General features: G+C 40.2%; 1 protein-coding gene and 1 pseudogene across 29 annotated transcripts in view; one reads left to right on the forward strand and one right to left on the reverse strand.

Annotated features, from left to right (window-relative positions):
- The window catches only part of Jmjd1c (jumonji domain containing 1C), a 159,976-nt gene extending 135,500 nt beyond the window's left edge, over positions 1 to 24,476 (forward strand). For 22 of the 29 annotated variants that reach the window (XM_030244815.1, XM_006513042.4, XM_030244806.1 and 19 more), the window contains 15 exons: positions 122 to 336; positions 1,521 to 1,673; positions 6,258 to 6,347; positions 6,957 to 7,084; positions 7,399 to 7,609; positions 8,012 to 8,226; positions 8,813 to 9,091; positions 11,922 to 12,090; positions 12,933 to 13,023; positions 13,656 to 13,786; positions 14,184 to 14,306; positions 16,161 to 16,300; positions 17,780 to 17,956; positions 22,602 to 22,733; positions 23,598 to 24,470. In XM_030244815.1, coding sequence (XP_030100675.1) covers positions 122 to 336; positions 1,521 to 1,673; positions 6,258 to 6,347; positions 6,957 to 7,084; positions 7,399 to 7,609; positions 8,012 to 8,226; positions 8,813 to 9,091; positions 11,922 to 12,090; positions 12,933 to 13,023; positions 13,656 to 13,786; positions 14,184 to 14,306; positions 16,161 to 16,300; positions 17,780 to 17,956; positions 22,602 to 22,733; positions 23,598 to 23,687 — 2,344 coding nt within the window. In that variant the 3' untranslated portion in view covers positions 23,688 to 24,470. Of the gene's footprint in view, positions 1 to 121; positions 337 to 1,520; positions 1,674 to 6,257; positions 6,348 to 6,956; positions 7,085 to 7,398; positions 7,610 to 8,011; positions 8,227 to 8,812; positions 9,092 to 11,921; positions 12,091 to 12,932; positions 13,024 to 13,655; positions 13,787 to 14,183; positions 14,307 to 16,160; positions 16,301 to 17,779; positions 17,957 to 20,521; positions 22,247 to 22,601; positions 22,734 to 23,597 lie in introns of those variants that run through there. The other 7 variants (NM_207221.3, NM_001242396.1, XR_001779409.2 and 4 more) reach the window with 6 other exon arrangements.
- Positions 4,011 to 4,111, reverse strand: Gm26359 (annotated as a pseudogene).
- Positions 24,477 to 25,282: the final 806 nt, after the last annotated feature.

Below are 25,282 nucleotides of genomic sequence, written 5' to 3' on the forward strand. Positions count from 1 at the left end.
CTTGAGCATGTTTGAGAAACTATCCTCTTTTATGGTTTATAATTACAACATGTTTACAATGTGGGACATAAAAATTAATTCTCATCTTAGTTCCTAACATTTTATGTTTTTAATGTTTCAGATTGTCCTTTAGTAAGAATGGAGTAGTCAGAATAGATGGTTTCTCTTCTCCTGATCAATACGATGATGAAGCCATGAGTTTATGGACCCATGAAAATTATGAAGATGATGAAGTAGATGTTGAAACCTCTAAGTATATCTTGGACATAATAGGTGATAAGTTCTGTCAGTTAGTAACGTCTGAGAAAACAGCGTTGTCCTGGGTGAAAAAGGATGGTAAGGATGTTAATATAACATGCAATTTACAGATTTCATTCAAAGAATTCTTATATATTATTAATCTATAAGTCCTTCATCTTACCTAATTTTATTGACATTTTAGCTGTGATAATGCCACCTCTTAAGGATATGAGGTTCAGATGTTCCATTTTGAAACTGAATGGACCATTCATGAAATTGTAATATTTTCATAAATTTACAACATAAAATAGTATGATGAAATGTCTTTGCATGAAAATTATACAGTGTCTGTGTGTGTATATATATACATATATATATGTATATATACACACACACACACACAAAATTCACAAGTTTTTTATATTTGAATCTTCTACATTTTAACTATTACTTATTGCAGATAATGTCTTCAAATATCAGGCCTATAAAACAGAAACATTAACTACTTTGTGTATTTGTTTACCAAGCAACTTCATTGATTCTGTGTACTTAAATATAAAGCTCTTCATCTCAGTAAGTGCTGATGTGGCAGTGCCCTCCGTGCTAGGTAGCTTTTTTCTTTCCTAAAATTAGTGGCTGGTTTTTCAATGTATATGTGGTAATAATTAGAAATATTTTTGTACCATAACTGAAAAGAGGTGGCTATGACTGCTTGCTAGACTGTGGGAAGGCCATAGACCCCACTAACTATGCTGTACTATACATGGTAGAAACCCTACTTTGGATACAAGCCAGCCATTTTAGTGTTTACTTTGTGAATCTTATTTTTTTAACTTTTTAAAAAATTTTTTTTTATTTTATTAATCTTCAGATACACCAGAAGAGGATATCAGATCCCAATACAGATGGTTGTGAGCCTCCATGTGGTTGCTGGGAATTGAACTCAGTACCTGTGGAAGAGCAGTCACTGCTATTAACCACTGAACCATCTCTCCACCTTCCTCTTTGTGATTCTTATAAAGAGATGTGCACACTATCAAGGAATCTGCCTTGGGAGTGTAATCCCCACAAATAGTGAGTGGAGGCAGGAGGACAATTAGCTGTGGCCTGCCTGATAGTATAACAGCTGCATATTGAGAAGCTATGAATCTGTTTCTGTTTTACATTAAGACACTGTAGTCATTCTTCATTGATTGTCACTCATTTCTGCTGTATTTTAGCCAGAAGTACACCAAACAGACCATGCCTGCCTTTCAAGTTCTGCTTTCTTTCCTTTTCAGCCAAAATTGCATGGAAAAGGGCAGTTCGAGGTGTCCGGGAGATGTGTGATGCGTGCGAGGCCACACTGTTCAACGTCCACTGGGTTTGCCGCAAGTGTGGATTTGTGGCTTGCTTGGACTGTTACAAGGCCAAGGAAAGGAAGAGTTCTAGAGGTAGGCACATAGTCTAATGAGAGTAAGTGGGGATCCTCTGTGTTGCTTATGGCCTTCCTTACTTGTGGGTGCATTGCCTTGAGGATATTCGTAACATTTGGGGAAGCAGCAGCAGCAGTCAACTCACTTTGCTAGTGTCTGCCTTTGGAATGAAGCTCCATCCTCGTGTTTGAACCCCATCCACCCACTGAAACCCAACCTGCAATGGATCCACTTGGAGGCAGAATTTCTTCAGTCACCAAATTCAAGTTTAGTTGAGGTTTCGTCCCTCCAGTTCACAGTTCCTGGTATCTTTCTAGAATCTCTTAATTCAACAGTCATTCATGTTAAGTCCTACTTGAATACTACATATCAGTCTATAATGTTTAAACAAATTTATTAGAATACACTGCCATTTATTCCCTTTACATCCCGGTCGCTGGCCCCCTCTCTCCCCCGCTTCTGTTGTGAGAGGGTAGGGTATCACCCCATCCTGGCGCATCGAGTCTTTACAGGAACAGGCCCATCCTCCACCACTGAGACTGACAGGGCCTTGTAGTTTCTTGCAGACAGGACGAATTTTATGTCGAAAGTTGTGTGAGTGAGTTGGTGTCCTACCACTACTGGGGTTCCTGTCTGGATACAGGTTCTATGTTCCTACTGCTCGGAGTCTCAGCTAATGTTACTATTGTACACTCCTGGGAGCCTCCCTCATCCCAGATCTCTGGCAAGTCCTAGGGATGCCCATCCCCACCAGCCTCTGATTTCCAGTCTTCTCTTGGCCATCTCTCCTGTTTCTCCCAACATCTGATCCTGACCACCCCCACCCCCACCACCGCTCCTCATCCCCTCAGCCAATTCCCTCCCTCCTGCCTCCTATGACTTAACCCTTCCTTCCTGTTTAGCTTCTTTGAGTTTTTGGGTTGTAACCTGGGTATCCTGTACTTACGGCTAATAATCCACTTATCATAAGTGAATACATACCATTCATATCCTTTTGGGTCTAGATTACCTTACTCAGGATTGTCTTTTCTAGTTCCATCCATTTGCTTGTGAAGTTCATGATGTCCTTGTTTTTAATAGCTGAGTAGTAGTCCATTGTGTAAATGGACCACATTTTATGTATCTATTCTTCTGTTTGTTGACTATTTGAGACTCCTCTGTTAAGAATTCTATATTTAGCTCTGTACCCATTTTTTTAAATTGGGTTATTTGGTTTGTTGGTGTCTAACTTCTTGAGTTCTTTATATAGTTTGGATATTATCCCTCTGTCAGATGTGGGATTGGTGACGATCCTTTCTCAATCTGTAGGCTTCTGTTTTGTCCTACTTAGAGTGTTTCATGAGGTCCCATTTAGCAATTATTAATCTTAGAACTTGAACCATTGGTGTTCTGTTTAGGAAGTTGTGTCCTGTCTAACTTGATCAAGGCTATTCCCCACTGGTTCTTCTGTTAGACTTAGTATATGTAGTTTTATGTTGCCGTCTTTGACCCACTTGGACTTGAGTGTTGTGCAGAGTGATAAATATGGATCTGTTTGCATTCTTCTACAACCAGTTAGACCAGCACTGTTAGTTGAGGATGCTTTCTTTTTTTTCCCCCATTGTATAATTTTAGCTCCTTTGTCAAAAATCAAGTGACCATAGGTGTGTGGGTTTATTTCTGGATCTTTGATTCTATTCCACTGATCAACCTGTCTGTTTCTGTACCAAAACCATGTGGTTTTTATCAGTATTGCTCTGTAGTACAACTTGAGGTCAAGGGTGGTGATTTCTCATTGTTCAGGAATGTTTTGGCTATCCTGGGTTTTTTGTTTTCCCATATGAAGTTGAGAATTGATCTTTCAAAGTCTACCCAAAAAAATGTGTTGGAATTTTGATGGGAATTGAATTGAATCTATAGATTGTTTTTGATAAGATGGCCATTTTCACCCTGTTAACCCCACTGATTAATGAGCATGGGAGATCTTTCCATCTCTACTGAGGTCTTCTTTGATTTCTTTCTTCAGGGACTTGAGCTTCTTGTCATACAGATTCACTTGCTTAGAGTTTTACCAAGATATTTTATATTATTTGTGGCTGTGTGAAGGGTGTTGTTTCCCTAGGTTCGTTCTTTCTGAGCCGGTTTATCGTTTGTATAACGGAGGGGTACTGATTTCTTTGCGTTCATTTTATCAAGTTCATTGATGATCCTGTCTGCTCCTACACCACCAGTGCAGTTTTTATGACTATTGCTCCGATGCACAGCTTGAAGTAAGCGGTGTTGACAATCACCTCCCGCAGCACTTTATTTTGCTGGATTGTTTTAGCCACCTGGGTTTTTGTTTTCCCATATGAGGTTAAGGATTGTTCTTTCAGGGTCTGAAGGGAACGTTTCCTGAATTCTTGTGTTGTCCTTGTGCAGAGGCCATGCTAATCCTCTCTGTCTTGTTCCAGTTTATGTACTGCCAAAGTGAGCACTCTGTCTATCTTCTTTCTTGGCTTTTGTTTTTGCTTATTATTTTCATTTTTGTTTTTGTTTTCTTAAACAGGGTTTCTCTGTGTGGTCCTGTCTGTCCTGGAACTCACTCTGTAAACTCAGGGATCTGCTTGTGTCTGCCTCCCAAGTGCTGGTGTGCCACTATACCCAGCTATACCATAGGTCTTAAAGACTGAAGAAAAAATATTTTTATTACAGATAATGAAAACTTTTGTATAAATTTTCACATAAAATGGTATTAGTAGTTCACTTTTTAATATAGATGATGATACATTTTTAAAAGGAAGTTACTAAATGCATCAAAAGTGTTGACAGCTAGTCAGAAGCTTAGTAGGTAAGGTTAGTGGTAGAACACTTGTCTAACATGTACAAGACTTGGGGGTTCAGGATACCTACTGGAGAAAATACATTGTATAGGTGTAGTAGTACATGTACTGGAAATTGAGGTAGGAGGATTGGCTCAGGTTCAAGTTCATCCAGGGGTGTATAGTAAGACCCTGTTGATGGAAATAGATAGATAGATAAGATAGGTAGGATAGATAAAAAGTTTACATAAGGCTGTTTAAGTGGCTACAATAGTGGTATCCCGTCCTGAGTGAAGAGGTGAAGTGATTATAGACTTTGTGTCCTTGGCTTGTGTATTAGGAGAAGAGCCATGTCTTAGCCATGATGTATTTTCCATTGTTAAAGTTACCCCACTCTCTCAACCCTTTTCTTCTTATACATGTTTACTATCAATAAGACCTGAGTATTTCAGAAAATCTACAGCTATCTTTTCCTCGGATATAAAGTAAATATGAGTAAATGATGTAACCATGTTAACCTGGGGTCTGGGGCTGCAGCTAAGAGGTGGGGTAGGTAGGAGGTCCTGTTTGATGTACAGAATGTAATACCATCAAAATGCATTTTGACATCTTTGTGATGTAACACTTCATTTTCTAATTCTGTAGGTCTTTTGTTTTCATTTGTCAGATTTTGGAAATCAATTTTATTTTGCTATAGTTTGTCCACCCCACAGCCTTGTCCTACATGAAGATTTCTTTACCCTTTTTAAACATGGTGTAATCTTTATAATAAATGCAGACAGCACTGCCATAAGCTGCCATAGGGCTCTGTTTTGGGAACTATATATCGCTTATGACATCCCGTGTCAGTCTCTCAGGTATATGCCATGTGCCTTCCTTTATGTCATTGGACTTCTCCATTGACTGCTTTCGTCAACTCACAGAGAGGACAGGTGTGCTGCATGTGCTGCATGGTGTTCATCAGCGTAAGCGACTGCAGCATAGCAGCATTTGTAGGTTCCTTTTCAGGTTTGGGAAAGAAAACTTGTAAAGGTCGCATTTGAAGTTTATTTACTAAATTAATTTCAATTAGGATTTTTGTGAAATAATTGTAGAAATTATGCCGAACTGCTTGAGCTTTGTACATTTTTGTTTGGTTGTTATTTTGCTTTAGAGCCACATGTGTCAGTTAGTTCATCATGTTCCCTGCAGCACCGCATGCTGTGCCTCACAGTGCAACTACATGAAGGGAGCCTCCTATAAGATCAACAGTAGCAATTAATACTGACTCTATATCGTGTCCTCTCTTTGCCGTCTTAACTGTTTTTGTGTTCTCCTTGCATGTTGGCAATAATTTTACCCACGGCTTTATAACATGGTAGATACGGGCTGACCCCAAGCCTCATGCCAGCATTCATTGAACAGTAGCAAAAGAAGTCAGTGCTGCCTCAAACTTGTCTCAGTATAAGAAGTCTAACAGAGTGTACAGCTGTTCTACAGAGAAAATAGCTGAGAGCTAAAGAAGATTAACTACAGTTTGCAATTAGACAAAAAGTAGAAGTGACCCCTATAGAAACAATAGGAGAGAATAGTTGTTTTAGAAAGTGTTATCACACCACTCCACTATTCTTGCTGCCTCGATCAATGCTTTGATCAAGATTCACTGCGTGGTAGTTTGGGTTGGTTTTTTTTTTTGTTTTGTTTTGTTTTTGTTTGTTTGTTTCTGACTTTAACAACAGAACAAAATACAATAGAAAACTACATTTTCAATTTTCTGTAACTATAAAATGGTCACGTTTATAATTAAAAATGTGAACTTGGAACAAGATCTGTTATGTTACAGATAAAGAGCTGTATGCTTGGATGAAGTGTGTGAAAGGCCAGCCCCATGACCATAAGCATCTGATGCTGACTCAGATTATCCCTGGCTCTGGTGAGTCTCCTCTGTGTTAGATAGAGGTCCTGAGCACTGTAGGTAGGAAGAGCACTTAGAGTTATGGTAGCTGGGTGTGACAGTTTGTGCCTATGACCTCAGCATTTGACACGCTGGAGTTTTTATGTGTTTGAACAACCTTGGTTAGTAACATCCATAGCTTGTATTCATGTGTTCCTCCTCCCCCAACCCCGCCTCCCCAAACAAACACGTACCTAATAAAATGAAAAAATATGGTTTAACTAATATAGAATTGTCTTGTTCAAAATTAAAGGACCACTTAAATTTAATAAAGATTGCAGGGGGAAAAAATCTTTCTTCCCAGACTTAGTGAAGAAAACTGCATAGAAAGTATGATGTAGAGAAATTGGGTAATGGTATAGTTTGGGTCATACGGATGCTCCCTACAAAGAAGTTTTAAGTATTCTGATATCTTAATAATTGGACAGTAAGGAAATGAATATAGATTTGGTTGGTGGTTCTGTGATGCCTAGATATCTGTGATAGTACTGAGTAATTCTGCCTGCTCAGCGGTTCTTAAACATAGCAAGGAGAGTGTGCTCTTAACAGCCAATGCTAATCTCTACTAACTGCTGTTTTATTTTCCAGTGTTGACAGACCTTCTTGATGCCATGCACATTCTTAGGGAAAAATATGGTATTAAATCCCATTGTCACTGTACAAACAGACAGAATTTACAAGGTGGAAATGTTCCTACAATGAATGGTGTGTCTCAAGTAAGTAGAAAAGTCTCTGGTCACACATAACACAACAGTTACATAATTTTAGCTTCGGGTGTTTGAAACTCAGGTAATACTGAGACATTGCAGATATGCTTTTAATCACAGCAGCTAGGAATCTGGGGCAGTATTGCTGTGAATTCAGTTTCTAGGCTAGCCTGAGATATACTGTGGGTCTGTCTCAAAAAGGGGGCAAAAGCTCTACTCTAGGGTTTGTGTTTCTAGATTACTGTGTAAATTTCTTATGACTGCTTTTAACTCTTGAGTAACTGAGGAAACAGTGGTAAATGTTCAAGTGTCTTACCTTACAGGTTCTACAGAATGTTCTTCACCACAGTAATAAGACTTCTGTGTCCCTGCCTGAGTCTCAGCAGCAGAACAGCCCTCAGAAATCTCAGACTAACGGCAACAGTAGCCCTGGAAGTGCAAGTACAGACAGCAGGTTGACACCTCCAGAGTCCCAGTCACCGCTGCACTGGCTAGCTGATCTTGCTGAGCAGAAATCCAGAGAGGAAAAACAAGGTGACTTTGCCCACTCCAGTTTGTGCTGAAGGGCTTCATGCCAGTGTCCTTACCGCACATGGCCTGTAAATTACTTTGCTTTCTGCTTTATTTCACTGATAGCTTAGGATCAAGAAAGTATTTGTTCTTTTTTATTTGGAGCCAACCCTCCTAAGATTGATATCAAAATTAGTTACATACTCATTTATGAATGAGGTCTACAAAACTGGTCAGAGTACCATGTTATAAATTAACTATAGTTTCTGCTAGCATTTGACCATCTTTATTCACAACAGAGACAGCTAACAGGTCTGAGGTTCTGAGAAAGACCAACGTTGTTACAATAAATAAAATGCAAGGAGTCTATTGTTTCTATACTTCAGTATTAAATGTATGCACAATTTTTGTTAAATTTTATTTCAGAAAACAAAGAATTTACTCTTGAAAGGGAAATCAAAGAAGATGGAGACCAAGATGCCTCTGATTCTCCAAATGGCAGCACATCACCTCCAGCATCCCAGAGCAACGAACAGGGTTCAACCCTACGTGATTTGCTGACCACAACAGCTGGCAAGCTTCGTGTGGGCTCTACAGATGCTGGCATTGCCTTTGCGCCAGTATATTCAATGGGAACCTCAGTGAGTGTGCCAGCTAATTTTTGTGTGTTAGATTTGTTTTTGTACATGCTGTCCAAGTGCTCTAAAATTTAGCTGCCTGCACCTTCGGCCTCTGCTTTTAAGTTTGGCCCTTAAGTTTATATAGAGATTTGATAGTTAGCTATGGTTCTAACAAAACAGATGCAGATGAAATACAATGTGCTAAATTGTTAGGCCTGTTCTCATTCTAGTTGTAACTTCAGAGCTAAAGTTTTGTGTATTTTCACGCTAAATGCTGGAGAAGGAAGGTTCTGTGAGTCCGGATGCTCTAGGATGAGTTTTCACGAGGTGAATGTTGTGTTTGTAGTGGGGAAGAATCAGAACCATATGCGAGTGTGCAAGTGTCTATGGCGTGCTTGCAGAAAGCAGAATAATTTCCTAAGAAGATGATGTTATAGATGCTTTTAAATTGTGTGGAGAATTCTTATCCCTGCATCCTTTATAGGAGGTCCACACCCGTGTGAAAACCAGGGTGGCTGTGCTTCTGAGTCCTCGGAGCTGGTGTTTTGTTGCATTACCAAACTTAGGGTCCTCATTGTTTTCAGAAGTTTTCTGGTTTTCTTAATAGAGTGGCAAAGGTGGCCGGACTATGCCTAACATTCTTGATGACATCATTGCTTCAGTTGTTGAAAACAAAATTCCACCAAATAAAACCTCCAAGATCAATATAAAATCAGAACCTAATGAAGAACCCAAAGAAAGCAGTCTGCCTGCCACGGATGAAAGCAATAAGTCTTATCGTGACATACCACATTCTTGGATCTGTGACCAGCATATTTTATGGCTTAAAGATTACAAGAATAGTAATAACTGGAAGCTTTTCAAAGAGTGCTGGAAACAAGGACAGGTATGTATGGTACACTGCATGGTCTGAGGAGAAGTAGGCAGAACAGTTAGTTTCTCCTATGGGGAAAAGAAGAACCACAAAATAACAGATTACCAAAATTATTATTTCTGGATTTCTGCTTTTGTTCAGATGTATGTAATTTTACAAGGAAGTAGAGTATTTGTCAAGTAGTTTTCGTTTAGTGAGTAGACATGCATTAGTAATAAATTCACAAAATTAATTTTTCTTGTTCTGATTTGTGTTTCTAGTATGTTTATATTAAAAGTAATTGTCTTGAACGGATGAAAATGTAGGTGGTTTTCCTTTTAATGCTAGAGAAGTGTTTAAAATAGTATTTGTTTTGTTTAGCTTGTGTGTTTGTTTTTGGTCTTTAATAGGCTTTGGGTAGAAGCCAAGTTCTGTGCAGTGCTAAAGCCTATGCTTCCACTGGTGAGCACCCTGCCTGCCTTCAGCAAAGCTTCCATTCAGTTTTGGGTATTGGAGACAGGGTCCTTCTTTCTGTGTAGCTTTGGCTGTCCTGGAACTCCCTTTGTAGACAAGGATAGCCTTGAACCTACAGAAATCTGCCTACTTCTGCCTCCAAATTGCTGGGATAAGAGGCATGTGCCACCGCACACTTAGCCTTCATTTCATTATATCTTAAATACAAAGTTCGATTACTTCTTTGCGCCCGGATAAAACTGGTTTTCCATATGATCAAAGTTCTGACTTAATGCTTTATCTGTACTTCCAATGTCAAGTATTTACATTCATAAAAAATTATGAACAGTCTTAATTACTGGCCTCAGAATATTAATATTGCTTAATTTGTTTCTTCCTCTTTGAAAAATTACTAGACTTTTGTTTGTATCTACTATATACTATCTGTATGCTTGTGATTGTATAGTTAAAGTCAGTCAGCAGCTTTTTGCAGTCAGTTCTCTCCTTCCACCTTGTAGATTTTGGGGATTGAGCTCAGGGCATTAGACTTGAACAGCTCCTTTATCAGCTGCACCACGTCAACAGCCACACGGTACAGTTAAATACTGAGGATTTCATTAGGAGGCTTTGGGGCTGTGACTAAGAACCATTTTCCTTCCGTGATTCTCAGTCTTTTAGTGAACATTTTGCTAGTCTTTGAACTTTGGCTAGTTGCCCAAGGAAGGGGTTAACATGCACTAGTTATTGCTGAACTCTAGAACCTAGAAGAGTGTGGTAAAGAAATTCACAACTTAAAGTATTCACAATGCAAGGTTCATAAATATCTAGGAATGTTAACATACATTGCAGGCAGCAGCTGTGTATTATTGGATATTCCAAGAGAATAATCCAAGAGGTGAGAAGTCTGATTAAGGATTATTGAGGTATTTCAGAAGGATGATGACAGTAACTTTAGCTTCTACTTGAAATTATTTTAATATACCATTTAGTTGTCTTTTTATGGATTGGTAAATGAATTTACCAGGAGTACTTTTATATAGAAACTGTAGTATGTGAATTGCCAGCAACAATTACCTAATATCTGGACCTATCTTAAGAGCTGAACGTGTGATTAACTGATGGAAACAATATTTAATGGAGAATTCAATTCAGTTCAACTAAATTTCTTGATGGGTTTTGTTTTGTTTGTTTTATGTGTGTGGGTGTTTTGCTTGCATGTATGTCTGTGTCCCACTTGCATGGCTGGTGTCTGTGAAGGCCAGAAGAGGGCATTGGATCCCTTGAAACTAGAGTTGCAGATGCTTGTGAACCACTATGTAGGTGCTGGGAATCAAACCACGTCTTCTGCAAGAGCAGCCAGTGCTGTTAACTGCTGAGCCATCTCTGTAGCCCTTCGTTCTCTTATAAGACGGTCTCACTATGTAGCCCCAGCTGGCCTGGAACTCATTGTGTAGACCAGAGTGTTTGGGGTGAATCTTAAAAAATAAATCCTGTGTAATTAACTTTTTTTAATTTAAGGCATTTCTTTAATGATGAAGTTAAATGTTTTAGAAAGTCAATGTCTTTTAGAGAGTCTTATAAGTCAGATTTTTAGTTTCTCTCTACTGTAGAACTATTTTATTAGAGTAAAAGCTGAATAATGTATCAGCCAAACAATTAAACATAGAGGTATTTTAATGTAATTTATTAGAGTTTGTAGAAGTAGTAATCTTTAGTTACTGGTATTTTTTAGTTAAACAGTGTTATAAATTTTGAATTCATGAGATCTAAAAGGCAGGATTCATTTACAGTCAATCATTCCGCTGACAGTATGGTATTCTACCTGTTCCTAGTATTGTTATCCAGACCCTTCTAGAGGTAAAAGAACATGTGCTTTAGTGTTGTAAGTTCCGTATCCACTGTGGTTTGATCTTTTTTTTCCCCAGTGTTACTGCACAGTTACAAATAGTTTATACAGCATCTATAGGAAGTTTGCCTATGAATAAAGCAGTCTCCTAAAATACTTCTGCAACCCATAAATGCAATATTCACTTAACTTCCTGGAAAGTACTTTCCATTGAAATTTTCATATAAAACTGCCATTTTGTTGGGTACAGTGGCACGTGTAAATCTCTGCACTCAAAAAACTGAAGCCGGGGGACTGCTTATGCTACACTGCAAAAACCCTGTGTCAAAATACAATAGAGACCAAGTAAACAAATAAATGTCCCCATTCCTGCTGCGGCATCTTCCTTTGTTCTCATTCATATGCAAGCATCGTTCAAGCCCAGAGCTTTTGAGTAGCCTCCATTATTTTTACAAATTTGCCAGTAGAGCTGAAACTTAGCAGTGCCATCCACTTGCATGTACACTGAAGCTTTGAAGTGTTTAGGCACCTTTTAACTATTATTTATTTGTGTTTATTCATAAGCCTGCAGTGGTTTCCGGTGTGCATAAGAAAATGAACATTAGCTTGTGGAAGGCAGAATCAATTAGTCTGGATTTTGGAGACCACCAAGCTGATCTCCTCAACTGCAAAGACAGCATTGTTTCCAATGCCAACGTTAAGGAGTTCTGGGATGGTTTTGAAGAAGTGTCAAGTATGTTGTTTTTCACTGTTGTCTCACCCATGTAACCTTAAGATAACACCTTGATAATTCGACTTCAGTTCTTCACCTGGGAAGCATCTGTATTAACATTGTTATTCAGGAGAGAGGGACAGAGACACACACATCTGGGGGTAGTGACATACAACTGTGTCTCAGCACCTGCTTAAGCAGAAAGAGACAGGGAGTTCTAGAGTCCTAGGTCATCCTTGGCTACTTAGTGAATTTGAGGCCAGCTGAGCTAATTAAGACCCTATCTATAAAAGACAAAATAATTTGGAAACAAAATAGTGGTTCATAATCCTAACTCTAGTCCTGATTTTCTTTAACTTGGACATAACTTATGCTGTATTTCGTAATGGAATTTTGGTAACTCCCTAAAATTGTGGAAATTATATCGTTTATTTAAATACTTTGAAAATTAATGTAACTATTAATGTAAGACTATTCTTAATAAATATAAATAATTCTGAAGAGCAATTTCTTTTAGATACTAAAAGTAGTTAATGCATGTATCCCATAGTAAACTCTTCGGGCTGGAGAGATGGCTCAGCAGCTCTTGGAGAGGACCCGAGTTTGGTAGCTCACAGCTGCCTTCAAGTAACTTCAGGTCCAGGAGATCCAATGTTCTCTTCAAACTTCCTTGTATATCCACACACACACATGAATACATGCACACAGTCCATCTAAAATGTGTTAATGCTGCTTGAATACATGAGGGAAAAAGGCCAACCAATGCCCATGAAGCATCTACAATTCAATCATTAACATTCTTTCTCAAATTCTAATAAAAAGGCCTATGTTATGTTTTCAGTAACTAGCTTCTGTCTTTATAGAACGTCAAAAAAACAAAGGTGGAGAAACAGTAGTATTAAAGTTGAAAGACTGCCCATCTGGGGAGGACTTCAAGGCCATGATGCCAACAAGGTAATGTGTCGGGAAAAGTTAAGCTGGGCTTGTTCCCAGCCAATGCAGCTAACTACTGCTGAACCATAGTTGTCTTTGGTTTCTACTTTTTGTTTTGTCTTGTTTTTTCCTCAATAAAGATAAATAACCAAAAAGCCTCATCAAGGTGGAGACTTGTACTGAGGAGGTACTGTTAGGGCGTTGTGTCTGCTATAGGCCTCCCTCTTTCTGGATCTTGTACCTAATCGGTTGTGTTTAGGGAAGTGTAATTGAAACATTAGTATTTAGCATGCTGTATGCCTCCCTCGTACAGTACATCAGTTTACACTCTGAAGGCGTTCTAGAATAGTGTTGCCTAGTTTAAGGAAAGGGTATTACAGTGTTCTTCACAACTTAAGAATTTTGTACCAGTCAGTGGTGTTGCATGCCTCTAATCTTAGCCCTTGTTAGGCAGAGGCAAGCAGATCTCTGAATTCAAGGTCAGCCTGGTCTATAGGATGAGTTCCAGGACACCCAGTGCTACATGGAGAAACCCTGTCTCCAAAAAAAAAAAACACTCAAAAACTAAAAAAGAAGAAATAATTTTGTTCTTCCAAATTTTTATATAATGCAAGTCTATATTTTTTTTTAAAAAACTGTATTGTTACCTTTAGATATGAAGACTTTTTAAGATGTCTGCCATTACCAGAATATTGCAACCCAGAAGGGAAGTTCAATTTGGCCTCCCATTTGCCAGGGTTCTTTGTACGCCCTGATCTAGGACCCAGGCTGTGCAGTGCCTATGGTAAGTATATGTTTTCGTTTCTCTTTAAGTTGAGACTCTGTGGGAGGATAACAGACTTTAGTCCAGAAGCCAATGTCCAGTGGCTTTACCTATTACTAAAACCTGTTCTTTAAGTGATGTTATTGAAACCCTTCTTAATATCAAATAATGCTATATGAATTGGCAGGTAGTATACTTAAGTAATACTTCATAATTCCTTGTAACATTTCTATGTATTTTTACTGAATTGTTTTGTATGTGGCCTTCCCATTGATAGTTTTAGGGGCTAGTGTTTATCACAAGGCAAATAAACCAGACTTGTCATTAGTTTGTTGTAATAGACTGTTGTGTGGGCATAAATCTGTGCATTATCAGATGCGCACAGTGCACTGCAGTAAACGACCTCACGTCCACACAGGTGTTGCTGCTGCTAAGGATCATGATATAGGAACCACAAATCTTCACATTGAAGCTTCTGATGTTGTCAATGTCCTAGTCTATGTCGGCATAGCAAAAGGAAATGGCGTCCTCTCAAAAGCAGGTAAAGAAAACTAAAGAGCAGCCGTAGGTGATGCTCGGGTACAGGCTGGCACAGAACGGGAGGGGTTCTGACCTTTGATATTTAAAGTTACTTTTTCTGTTCTCATGTACAAGGAATTGTAATTTTAAAGGTAGATGTTTTTATTTGACCCTTTGCTTTTAGTAAGTACTGTATTTATGAATGCATTTTGTTATGCTGAATAGGCACCAGCACTTGGGGAGGTGAAGTGCCATTTGCAATTGTAATTACACACACACACACACACACACACACACACACACACACACACACCCAGCCTCCTCCCCCCACCCACCCACCCCCATCCCGGGTTCAGAAGGAAAAGAAGGTTTTAGATACAAGCAGCCATTTTCCTGTATTCATAGATTTTACTTTCTATTCTTTAAAACTTTGTTCTACCATCTATCTAAGTCATCCTTTTCATATGTGAAGTCATGGCTGTTAACCTTTTCTCTCCCCTCACTTCTCTTTAAAGTAGGTACGTATTGCTTGGTGAGGGGCTTTGTGCCCAGCTAGTCGGTGACACTGCAGTTAAAAAATAAGAGCAGACTCTCAACGATTTTTTTTCCTTTTCAGAAGTGAAAGTTTTAGGGGCATGTATATATAACAAGACAAACTCAAATTGTAGTTAAATTGTTGGTGTTGGCATAATATTTGCAAATTATGAGATACATCCAGCACGCTGCAATAAAGGGCCTTATTTCCCTGTCTCTACCTCAGTCACTCTGTTATTCCTGCCCTCTACACACACTGCATTATTCCAGCATATCCAGGCTTGTCTGGATACGTGGTTGAATTAACTGTTTCTCTAAGCTTTTGGCTATAAGGAAGTGGTTCTCATACACACTGAATTTGATGTACATTTGACAGTAATATGTGATCTCAACTTTCTCACCACTGGAAGGCTTTGAATGCTTAGCTCCTTAATTTTCATTTTTTTACTACATTGAAACTCCCCCAATCCTGTTCTGCCCAGATCCTAGATGGCCAGTGGCACATTGGAGTTGTAGTCCACAGCGCTAATCCAGTGATAGAAACCACTTTTGGTTCCGATGACACATCTCTGATGCTGCACTTAGTTGCCTCTTTTATGTCAGTCCACTGTCTGTCTGTCTGTGCATACGATTGCCCTTGTAAGTGTATGACATGCGTGCAGTACTCACTGTAGCCAGCAGAGGGTGTAGGAGCCACTGGAACTGCAGTTAAAAATGGCCTCTGCTAGAGCAGCAAGGACTCAGCTGTGGAATAATTTCTTTGGCCCACTGTATGTTAGTACACTGTCATTGTCTCAGAAGAGGGCATCAAATCCCAATACAAATGGTTGTGAGCCACCATGTGGTTGCTGGGAATTGAACTCTGGAAGAGCAGTCAGTGCTCTTGGCTGCAAAGCCATCTCTCCAGCCCTACTTTTTTTTTTTTCCTTTTGAAACTAAATTTCTAGCTTGAGAGTAGATTCTCTGTCTCTGAAGCAAACAATCGTGAAATCATTCTTTCTCTTCCTGTGGACACATGTGTCTCAGACTCAGGCCTTTGCTCCCCCTAACAATTTGAAATTATAAAACTAGGTTTAACAATGAGAGTACTGACCCCTAGCCTGCAGGGGAAGAGAGAATAGTGGGTCACATTCCAGACTTTGTTGAATGGTAAATTCCACGGTAGTTTGTGCTACATATTGCCGTGTGTGTGTGTGTGTGTGTGTGTGTGTGTGTGTGTGTGTTGGGGGGGGGGTTACAAAATAAACAAAGAAAAGGCCTTCTGTGCCTATAATCAGTCTTAGAAGGTTATGCTTTTAGGTAGCCTTTACTGACCAATTGAAAATAATCTCCTGTGTTTCAGGAATACTTAAGAAATTTGAAGAAGAAGAATTAGATGATGTTTTAAGAAAAAGATTAAAGGATTCGAGTGAAATCCCTGGTGCTCTATGGCATATTTATGCTGGAAAAGATGTTGACAAGATAAGGGAATTTCTTCAAAAGGTATAACTGAGACGTCAAAACATCCCACTCCTGCTTTGAGCGTGGACTATCTGTTGATTTACCTTTTTGGCATTCTGCAATATAAAGATCAGTTAAATGCTTTTTAAGGTTTTTTTTTAGTGTTTTGTTAATTTCAAAGGGCCCTTTATGTGGAACTGGAACAATGGCTCAGTAGTTAAGATTGCTTGGTGTTCTTTCAGAGAATTCAGATATGTTCCTAGCACCCGCATGGCAGCTCATACCCATCTGTGCCAAGGGACCGGAAACCCTCTTCTGGCCTCTTAGAGCAGCAGCACAGATGTGGTGCACAAGCAAGCGTGTAGGCGAACCAGTCAAACACATAAAGTGTCAAAAATAAGGAAAGAGCTTTTCAGAGGTGCTGTCTCTTGGTTTTAAAGCCATTGGGTTTTGTTCATCTTCTTGATTTAAATGTTTCTGGGATCTATATAAAGAATCCTTACAAGTTACCACCTTGTACCAAAATCCCTAAAAGTGTTTTAACGTAAAATACAGTAATTGTGCTTTTTTTGTTTGTTTGGTTTTGTTTGGTTTGGTTTGATTTGGTTTTGGTTTTTTGAGACCAGGTTTCTCTGTGTAGCCCTGGCTGTCCTGGAACTCACTCTGTAGACCAGGGTAGCCTCACACTCAGAAATCCGCCTGCCTCTGCCTCCCGAGTGCTGGGATTAAAGGCGTGCACCACCACGCCTGGCCGTAATTGAGCTTCTTAAACCCAGTTTTTCATTAACTATTAATAGTTTCTTGAAATAGATTTTTGATGGGTCAGGTTGCTGTATCTACAAGACTCACTTATTTTTGTATGTATGTGTAAGGGCTTTTGAAATCCATGTGCATGAGGCTTGCCTTTGGAGAGAAAAAGGAGGCAAATGGTTTTCTCTCATCTGTGTGATGAGGAAACAAATGTGAGGTGCCAACTGGATGAGAGCATCCCAGGAGGGAAGTCATGTGTCAGTGTCCTGTGGTCCCCTAAATAACTGCAAAGTGCTGTTAAACAGATTTCCATTCTGTAGGTCTGACTGTCCTGGAGCCCACTTTGTAGAACAAGTAGGCCTTTAACTCAGAGACATCCAGCTGCCTCTGCCTCTAGAGTGCTGGGATAAAACCACTACACAGCCCAGCCTTCCTTACTTTCTTAGGATTCAGAACAGTCATTAACTTTTTTGTTTGCTCTGAGGTTTATTTTCATTTTTCTGTGTATAGATGTTTTGCTAGCTTTCTTGTCTGTGTCCCTGTGTAGACAGTGCCCAAGGATGCATTACAGATGTTGTGAGCTGCTGTTGCTGCTGACAGTCACACCCAGATCCTCTGCAAGCATAGCCAGGATGATTGACCACTGGGCTGTCTCTCAGTCCTTAGCCATTGTTTTATAAGAGTATGAGAGCAAAAACCCAATACAAGTAATGAAGATTTTTTTCCAGTTCCTTAAGTTGGTATGCACAATTTTATTTTAACCTATCCCAGATTTCAAAAGAACAAGGCCTTGAAGTTCTGCCAGAGCATGATCCAATCCGGGACCAAAGCTGGTATGTGAATAGAAAGCTCCGCCAGAGACTGCTTGAGGAATATGGGGTGAGAGCCTGCACTCTGATTCAGTTCCTTGGTGATGCCATTGTTTTGCCAGCAGGAACACTTCACCAGGTACATATTTATGTGATTGTAACTTCTCTGTACTGAAAAGAACTGATTTGAGGGGAAAATTACTCTGTATATAGATTGAAAAAATCAAAGAAAATGTTACTTAGGAAAATGCACATCACCATTGCATTTCCATTAGAATGGTAGTATTTATAGTATTTGAAACCTAAAGCAGTTAAACACTTTGAGAGCTTAAGCTGTTGACTTAAGCTAGATTGCCAGTTTACACATTCTCCCCACTGGGCTAGGAAGAAGCTGGCCACTGCACATGCTCACCAGCTCTGTAGAGAGCATGGAGAGCGGTTGGGCTTTGAATTTGTGAACATTTTGCTTCTCAGTGGCATGCTAGTATAATTAATTCTAACATTTGATGAAAGATAGTGTACAATTTATATAGCTATCTGCCCACAGAACTTAAAAATGTACATTAATACCTAGCATGGCAGTGATAGCCACCTGTACCGTACCCCCTGGCTAGGGAGGCTGAAACTGGAGGATCACAAATTCAAGGCCCACCTGGGCTACATAGCTTGGCTTTCGGAACAAGCAAAGAAGTAAGAAAATAGATGCAGTTTTTGCATCGGTAGGGAGACATGCAGTGCTGGGAAGAATGGCCTAGAACCCTAGGTGGCGGTGGGTAATGAAGTGTGGAAAGAAAACCTGAGGTACCTGCCTCTCAGAAGGAACCATGGATAGTGAGAGGGGGCTCTGATCAGTTGCCTTTATTAAGGGAAGTTTCTTTATTACTCTTGTCACTGTGTTGCATGTATAGTAGTGACAAATACTCCTTAGTCTTAATAGTGGGTGCTTTTTAAAAAGATAGTCAGATTCATCATTCTTAGATCGTAAATATCATTTGTGAGACTAAAATATCAACACAGTAATATGGCTTGAACTGTCCTAGAAAGTATTGGTTGGTTGTTTCTCATGGATTCGTGATCATTCAGGGATGTTAATCAATGTCATTCATGTTGAGTTGGGATCCAGAGCCCCCCCTATATGTCACTTATTTGTGCTGCCTCATCAGAAAGTGGCTAACATGTCCATGAATGTAAATGACTTGAAGAACACTGTGTATGTATGGTAGAAGAAATGTATCAGATGCTTTGATAATAGGGAGAGATGTACTTGGAGGTTCTTGTCTGCATGTCTAGCTTCTTAAGTATCAGGGTTATTGTGATGTTTTGAGTCATGTGAGCCAAGCTGGCCTCCTGTCAGCCTTCCAAGTACCGGGTTGTTTGAAAGAGTCTTGCTTGTAGACCTGGCTCTCTTTGAACGCAGTAGTTTTGTTGCCTCTTGCTCCCGAGTGCTGGGGTTATGGTGTGTGCCACCGCACCTCATTTCAGTTGCTGAGCTTCCAAATATGACCATTGCGGCGGCCATTCTTTGTTATGGCACAGCTTTGTAAATTATGTACTCATGTGTTTATGTGCATGGGTGTTAACCATATGTAAGCTGGCAACTTAACTCACAGTAGTACCTGTTCTTAACCACTGAGCCACCTTTCTTACCCACAATAAATACTCGGTAACTCTGGCTTTTCTTTACAATGAACTTTAGCATCATCAATAGTGTTTAGAACCGTGGTCTGTTTTGTTGCTAGTGAGCTGTGGCAGCACGGGAATTTGAGGAGGAGAGAGCTCGGGCTTTCCAACTGCAATACATTTGGGTTGTTTTTATTTTAGACAATAAATACATATAAATATTTACAGGTAGGCTTCTATACCAACATGGTCTTTCACTTGGTAAATATTGGCTAGTGGGATGTGCCTAGTTAAACGATAAATGTACAACTAGCTTTTAAGAAGCTCCCTCTGTCCTCTAAAATGGTTGGCCCTTTCCCCACGGGTGTGTTTCATTTTCTCTGCTTCCTCGATAGCCCTTGCTCCTTTGAGATGTATTATTTAGCCTGTGGTTGGGGTTTGAAGGAAAGGACAGCAGTTTGAGATGATGGTGTTTTGTTATGATGGGGCTGGCTTGAGATTCGCAGCAGTCTGATGTCGATTTCCTTTCTGGGAGGCTTAGTCACACTCAGGTGCCAACCCCACTCCTAGTTTTGCTGATCTTTGGAAGTCTGGTTGGGAGGAACCTGCGCTTTCACAGTTCTGATAGTCAATCCTGATGTTACCACCTGGGAACTACACTCTGATAGATGTTCACACTGAACCATGTGACACTGCTTCTCTCGGACTAACACTGCTAGGACAGCAGCAGGATGGCGTTTCTAGCCTCTGAGCAGTGACTGGGGAGAAACAGTCTCTCCCTTCCCCACCACGCCCACCCCCACCTCCCAGTCCACAACAGGGAGAGAAACAGAAAGGAAAAGAACATGAATTAATAAGTTTGCCCTTAGTTTCTAGACTGGTTCAGCACTGTGACTTGATATTTTTAAGAGTTGCAAATTGTCTGCAGAAGAAATTGTCCAGAAGAAATGCATGGCAAAACCTTCTCACATAATATCTTCCCAGACAACCAGATACTGTACCAAGATAATGAAGAATCCCTTTTGAAAAGATGACACTCTGACTATAAACGTGAAAGGCTTTGTTTTCCTCCCTCCCTCCTTAGAATCCCAGCCAGGATGACTAGTGGCTTGGATGGCTAAAGAGAGGGCGTGAATGGAATGGGAACTCAGTGCTGTGCTGCTTTAGAGCTGGACTCAAGCTTCCCGAGAGATCCACCAGATAGCGGTTGTCAGAAACATACAGTCCTGTGAGCAGGAAAACAGTTTAAAGCAGCCATAAATTGTCAGTGCTGACACAGCCTCTCCGAGCTCTGGGCAGTGACACAAAGTTCAGAAGAGCCAGGAGGCACTTTTAAAAGAAAGTCTCTTTAAGGAAATCTCTGTCAGCACACAGCTAACCACTGGAAAGAAAAAAAAAAAAAAAAAATGGGACAGTTCCTTCCTGACCACGCCCAGCAAGAAATAGAGCCTTTTCAGAGACTCTACAGAGTGGCGAGAAGGACTGCTGCAGCTCTCAGTGACCAGGACCCAGCGCTTGGGGAAAGGGAAGATGCTTACCAGAGCTCACATAGTAATGTGCAGATGCCCAGCCCCTCTGTCAGCCTGGAGTGACGCACGCACACTCCAGACCTGGGGCTTACAGACAACTCAGAGAGCAAAGCACGAGGACAGAGGATGAAGAGAGTGAAAAGAACAAGACATTGAACAAAAGATGGGAGTGAGAGCTACAACTGATTTTAGGTCATGCTAGAGCTAAACATACCAAAGGTAACTGCTAAGACTCCTGAAGGACTCACTCTCCCCACAGCATGCCCAGATAAGACATAGGAGACACAGGCATTGGAGACTGTGTAGCTGGTATGAGAGTTAATGTAGCAGTGTAAAGCATCTGTTAGACAAGACATCACAGGAGTTGGCCTCCTGTTGACTTGCCATTTATTGGCTGATTTGTCTTGGGACAGGAGCTGAGCATCTCATCCATAGTCTACTGTTGTGAATAGAGCATCTGTTCTACAGACATAAGGAAGACCCAGGGAGACATGTGAGGCTCCCACTGTTACTCTCCAGAGGAACCAGCATCCCAGTGAGCCCAGAAACAGAGCGCTTACTTTATGATGCTACCAGCTTGTCACTAGAGGCCAGTGCTTGAGTTAAACAACTCTGCAGACTTCAGCAGCTGCTCAGGTGGTCATATGTCCAGAGGAGGAATTGTAGCCCCTCTGGAGTCCCATCCCCCTGTCATCAGTTAGACTCTGCCACAGTCTCCATTTCCCACTTCCTCTCTGCCTCATCTCACTCTTCCCAATTACATTTGTTTTGCAAACTTCAAAACTAGACTAAATGGAAGTGCTTAGTTTTTCAGTTGTTCCTTCTTTCCCAGGAATTTTTATGGCGTTTTAAAACATCATTTGAAGACAACCTAAAGACAATTTTAAAATCTCACATTAGATCCCCTTGGGCCTTCCTCTGCTATACAAAGCATTAAGAGAAAGCAGTTATTAGGAACAAGGATGTACAGAAGGTGTAACTGCTAAACAAATGGCATATGCTGACTGGCTCCTGAAGAAAACCTTTTAGTCAACAACATGAATTTGAAAAACTTAGACTAAAGTCACCTGAGATCAGAGAATCTCTTTAATTGGCTAATTTGAAACAAAGGCACAAATAAAACTTCTAGAACCATTCTGAAACTCCTGTATGGCCAGTAGATTAAGTGGAACTAACGTTCTGTCCCCGGTGCCGAGCAAATGAACTAAGTTGCATTTCCTTTCTGCTCTTGATCGGAGAGTTAATACTGCCATGACCAACAAGGGAATAGCAACAGCACAGAACGAGTGCTCCTTGCAGCCTCCCATTAGTGTTTTCAAATAACACATGCTTAATAATCCACCTACACATACTGAAAAATTAGGATCTTATTAGCCTCTCCAAAGGATTCCTGGAAAAGTCATTTGTTTTTATCATTTAAAAATACTTCATTTACAAAGTCACTTCACATGAAGCTTTTTGGTGACATAACTTTCTCATTAAAGTGTGGTCTTAAGGTCCATTTGTTGTTCTGAGAAAATTCTCTGCAGAGTTATTCTTTCTATTTATTCAGTTCACACAGCTTGGCTTTTCTCTGCTTCCACTGTGACCATCTGTTCTAAAAGTTGCATTTTACCTTTCTTCCTTTTTGAATAGGTACAAAATTTTCACAGCTGTGTTCAGGTGACCGAAGACTTTGTCTCTCCAGAACATCTTGTACAGTCGTTTCACTTAACACAGGAGCTGAGGCTTTTGAAGGAAGAAATCAATTACGATGATAAACTCCAGGTAAGGAGTGTTCAGAGGAGATCTAAGGTTGTTTTGGGGTTTTTTTTTTTTTTTTTTTTTTTTTGGATTTGTTATTGGTTAGGGGAAGAGGTTGTTGGTTTGATTTTTGTTGTTGTTGTTGTTGTTGTTGTTGCCCGCCTCGAGACAGAGTTCTTCTGTATAGCCCTGGCTGGCCTTGAGCTCAGAAATCCATCTGCCTCTGCCTCTCAAGTGCTGGGATTAAATTGTTTGATTTTTATACTCAGAGAATAGGATATATGAACTCCAGCTTAGGCAGCTGTTTCTATCTTAGCACACTAGGACAACCATAGTCAAGACAGCTCGGCTCACTGAATTCACTGATGGGTGCTAATATCCTGCATTTTGGTGCTTTAAGCTTTTTTTTTTTTTTTTTCTTAATTTATATGTGTACATTATAGCTGTCAGACACACCAGAAGAGGGCATCGGATTCCATCCCATTACAGATGGTTGTGAGCCACCATGTGGCTGCTGGGAATTGAACTCAAGACCTGGATGAGCAGTCTGTGCTCTTAACCACTGAGCCATCTCTCCAGCTCTGCTTTGAGCTTTTATGTTTCCTGTCTTACGTTTGCTCCTCAATTCCCTTAAAATTAAAGCTATCATTTTGCTTTTTAAACAGGCATATAGTGCATGCTCTGTAGTCCCCGCACTCAGGAGGCTGCTGCCAGATGAGTGCTGTTGAATTTGAGGCTCACTTGGGCTACAGTGAAGTCGTGTGTGTGTGTGTGTGTGTGTGTGTGTGTGTGTGTGAGAGAGAGAGAGAGAGAGAGAGAGAGAGAAAGAGAGAAGATGTTGTTTTTAATCTAGCAGCAGCTCAGTGACAGTAAATATGTCTCTTTTAGGTTAAGAATATCTTGTATCATGCAGTCAAGGAAATGGTGAGAGCTCTGAAGATGCATGAAGATGAAGTAGAGGATATGGAAGACACCTAATTGCGGTTGGAACTGGGATGCCCCTTGAGTGACGCTAGGTCTGACTTAAGCTCCATTAAACCATCAGTGCCAAGAAATTCTCTTTGTAGTAATTACTTGCTACTGACACCATACCAGTATAGCATTATGCCACAGCCCCTGTGATTCAATGCTAGCTATAAACCAAGCTAAATTTAAAAGCAGTACTATATAGCTGTTCCTGTATCATAGTGTATATGATGTTTGTGAAGATGCCAGATTTAAAATGATGTATTTATTTTTGGTAAAAAAAAAAATCTATGCTATATTGTTGATCAAGTGTAAATGTGCTGTTGTACAGTTTAATAAAATAACTGATATTTTTCACTACATTGAGACAGTTACTGTGAGACTAGGACACACCAGCTGTTGCCTGCGTTTGGGAAATTGCTGGATTGCACAGCAGTCACGTCATAATCAGAAAATTACTGCCAAATAATTGTAAAATGTGTAAAATACAAAGTACATAAAGTAGATACTAAACTCAGACACTTCAATATTTTGTTGAAGCTATTGACTGTACAATTAAACGTTTTCAAAAGGTGTAATTTATTTAAAATTGTCTCATTTTGGTAAAATTTATGTGAAGTTTTAAAGCTAAATATTAAACTTAATATGCTATGTAAATATATACATATATACATTTAAGGATGTATTTTTTTAAAACATTGGCTTGCTTTTGTTAAAGTGCAAGTGTTACATATGGCTTTGTACATTACAGTTGAAAGGGGTTTTACATTTTCCATTAAAAGACTTTATCAAGAAGCTGGATGTTACAGTTCTCCCTCTCTGGTTTGACACTGCTGGGATAAAGTGGAGCTTGCAGCCACAGGCTGTGACTGGGAGCCCTGCCTCTCATTGGCTCTGCCAAGTTTGTTCAGTTTCAGTAGCTGATCACTGTCCCTCCTGGATAGCCTTTGCCACTGAAGTCTGTGGTTCTGTGTGGACACCTGCTGGTGTTGAGAAGGAGTAACCCAAGTTAGCCACTTTGTACTTGATGTATCACTTAGCTTCACTCAGCCTGCTGTGCCACACTTTCTATCCCAGGCAAGCTTCAGCCAGGAGTCTGAGCACCTCACTTCACTTTAATAACTGCCTGACACAGACCCAGTGAGGTGGTGGAGGCTAAGCACTTGCCAGGAGAAAGTTATGTTGTAGACCATGTTCCAAGTGGCCTGTGCCCTTAGTGCACTTTCAGATGTGCCTCAGCTGCCTTTGCCATGTGTCCTGGCTCTCCTGAAGCTTGTTGTGCACTTCATCAGGCTGGTCTCAGACTCCGAGATGCTCCTGCCTCCTTAGTGCTAGCAATAAAGGCATGCACCACCAGACCTGGTCTGATTAAATTTTGATAGGAAATAAGTTTAAAGCCATTGTATTAGTTCTGGGTATTTCTACTTTCGGATCGAAGGTCCTGGAGAAGTACAATCCTTGTGGTATTTTCTCCCAGAAAGCTCTTGCTTCTGGCTATACCCGAGGCTCCTTTTAACTGTCCTACAAAAATGGATTTGAAGCCTGGCAATGGTGATATGCACACCTTTAATCCCAGCACTTGGGAGGCAGAGGCAGGTGCATTCCTG

This window comes from Mus musculus, chromosome 10 (genome assembly GCF_000001635.26).
Source record: "Mus musculus strain C57BL/6J chromosome 10, GRCm38.p6 C57BL/6J".
In the NCBI taxonomy this organism is placed as follows: Eukaryota; Metazoa; Chordata; class Mammalia; order Rodentia; family Muridae; genus Mus; species Mus musculus.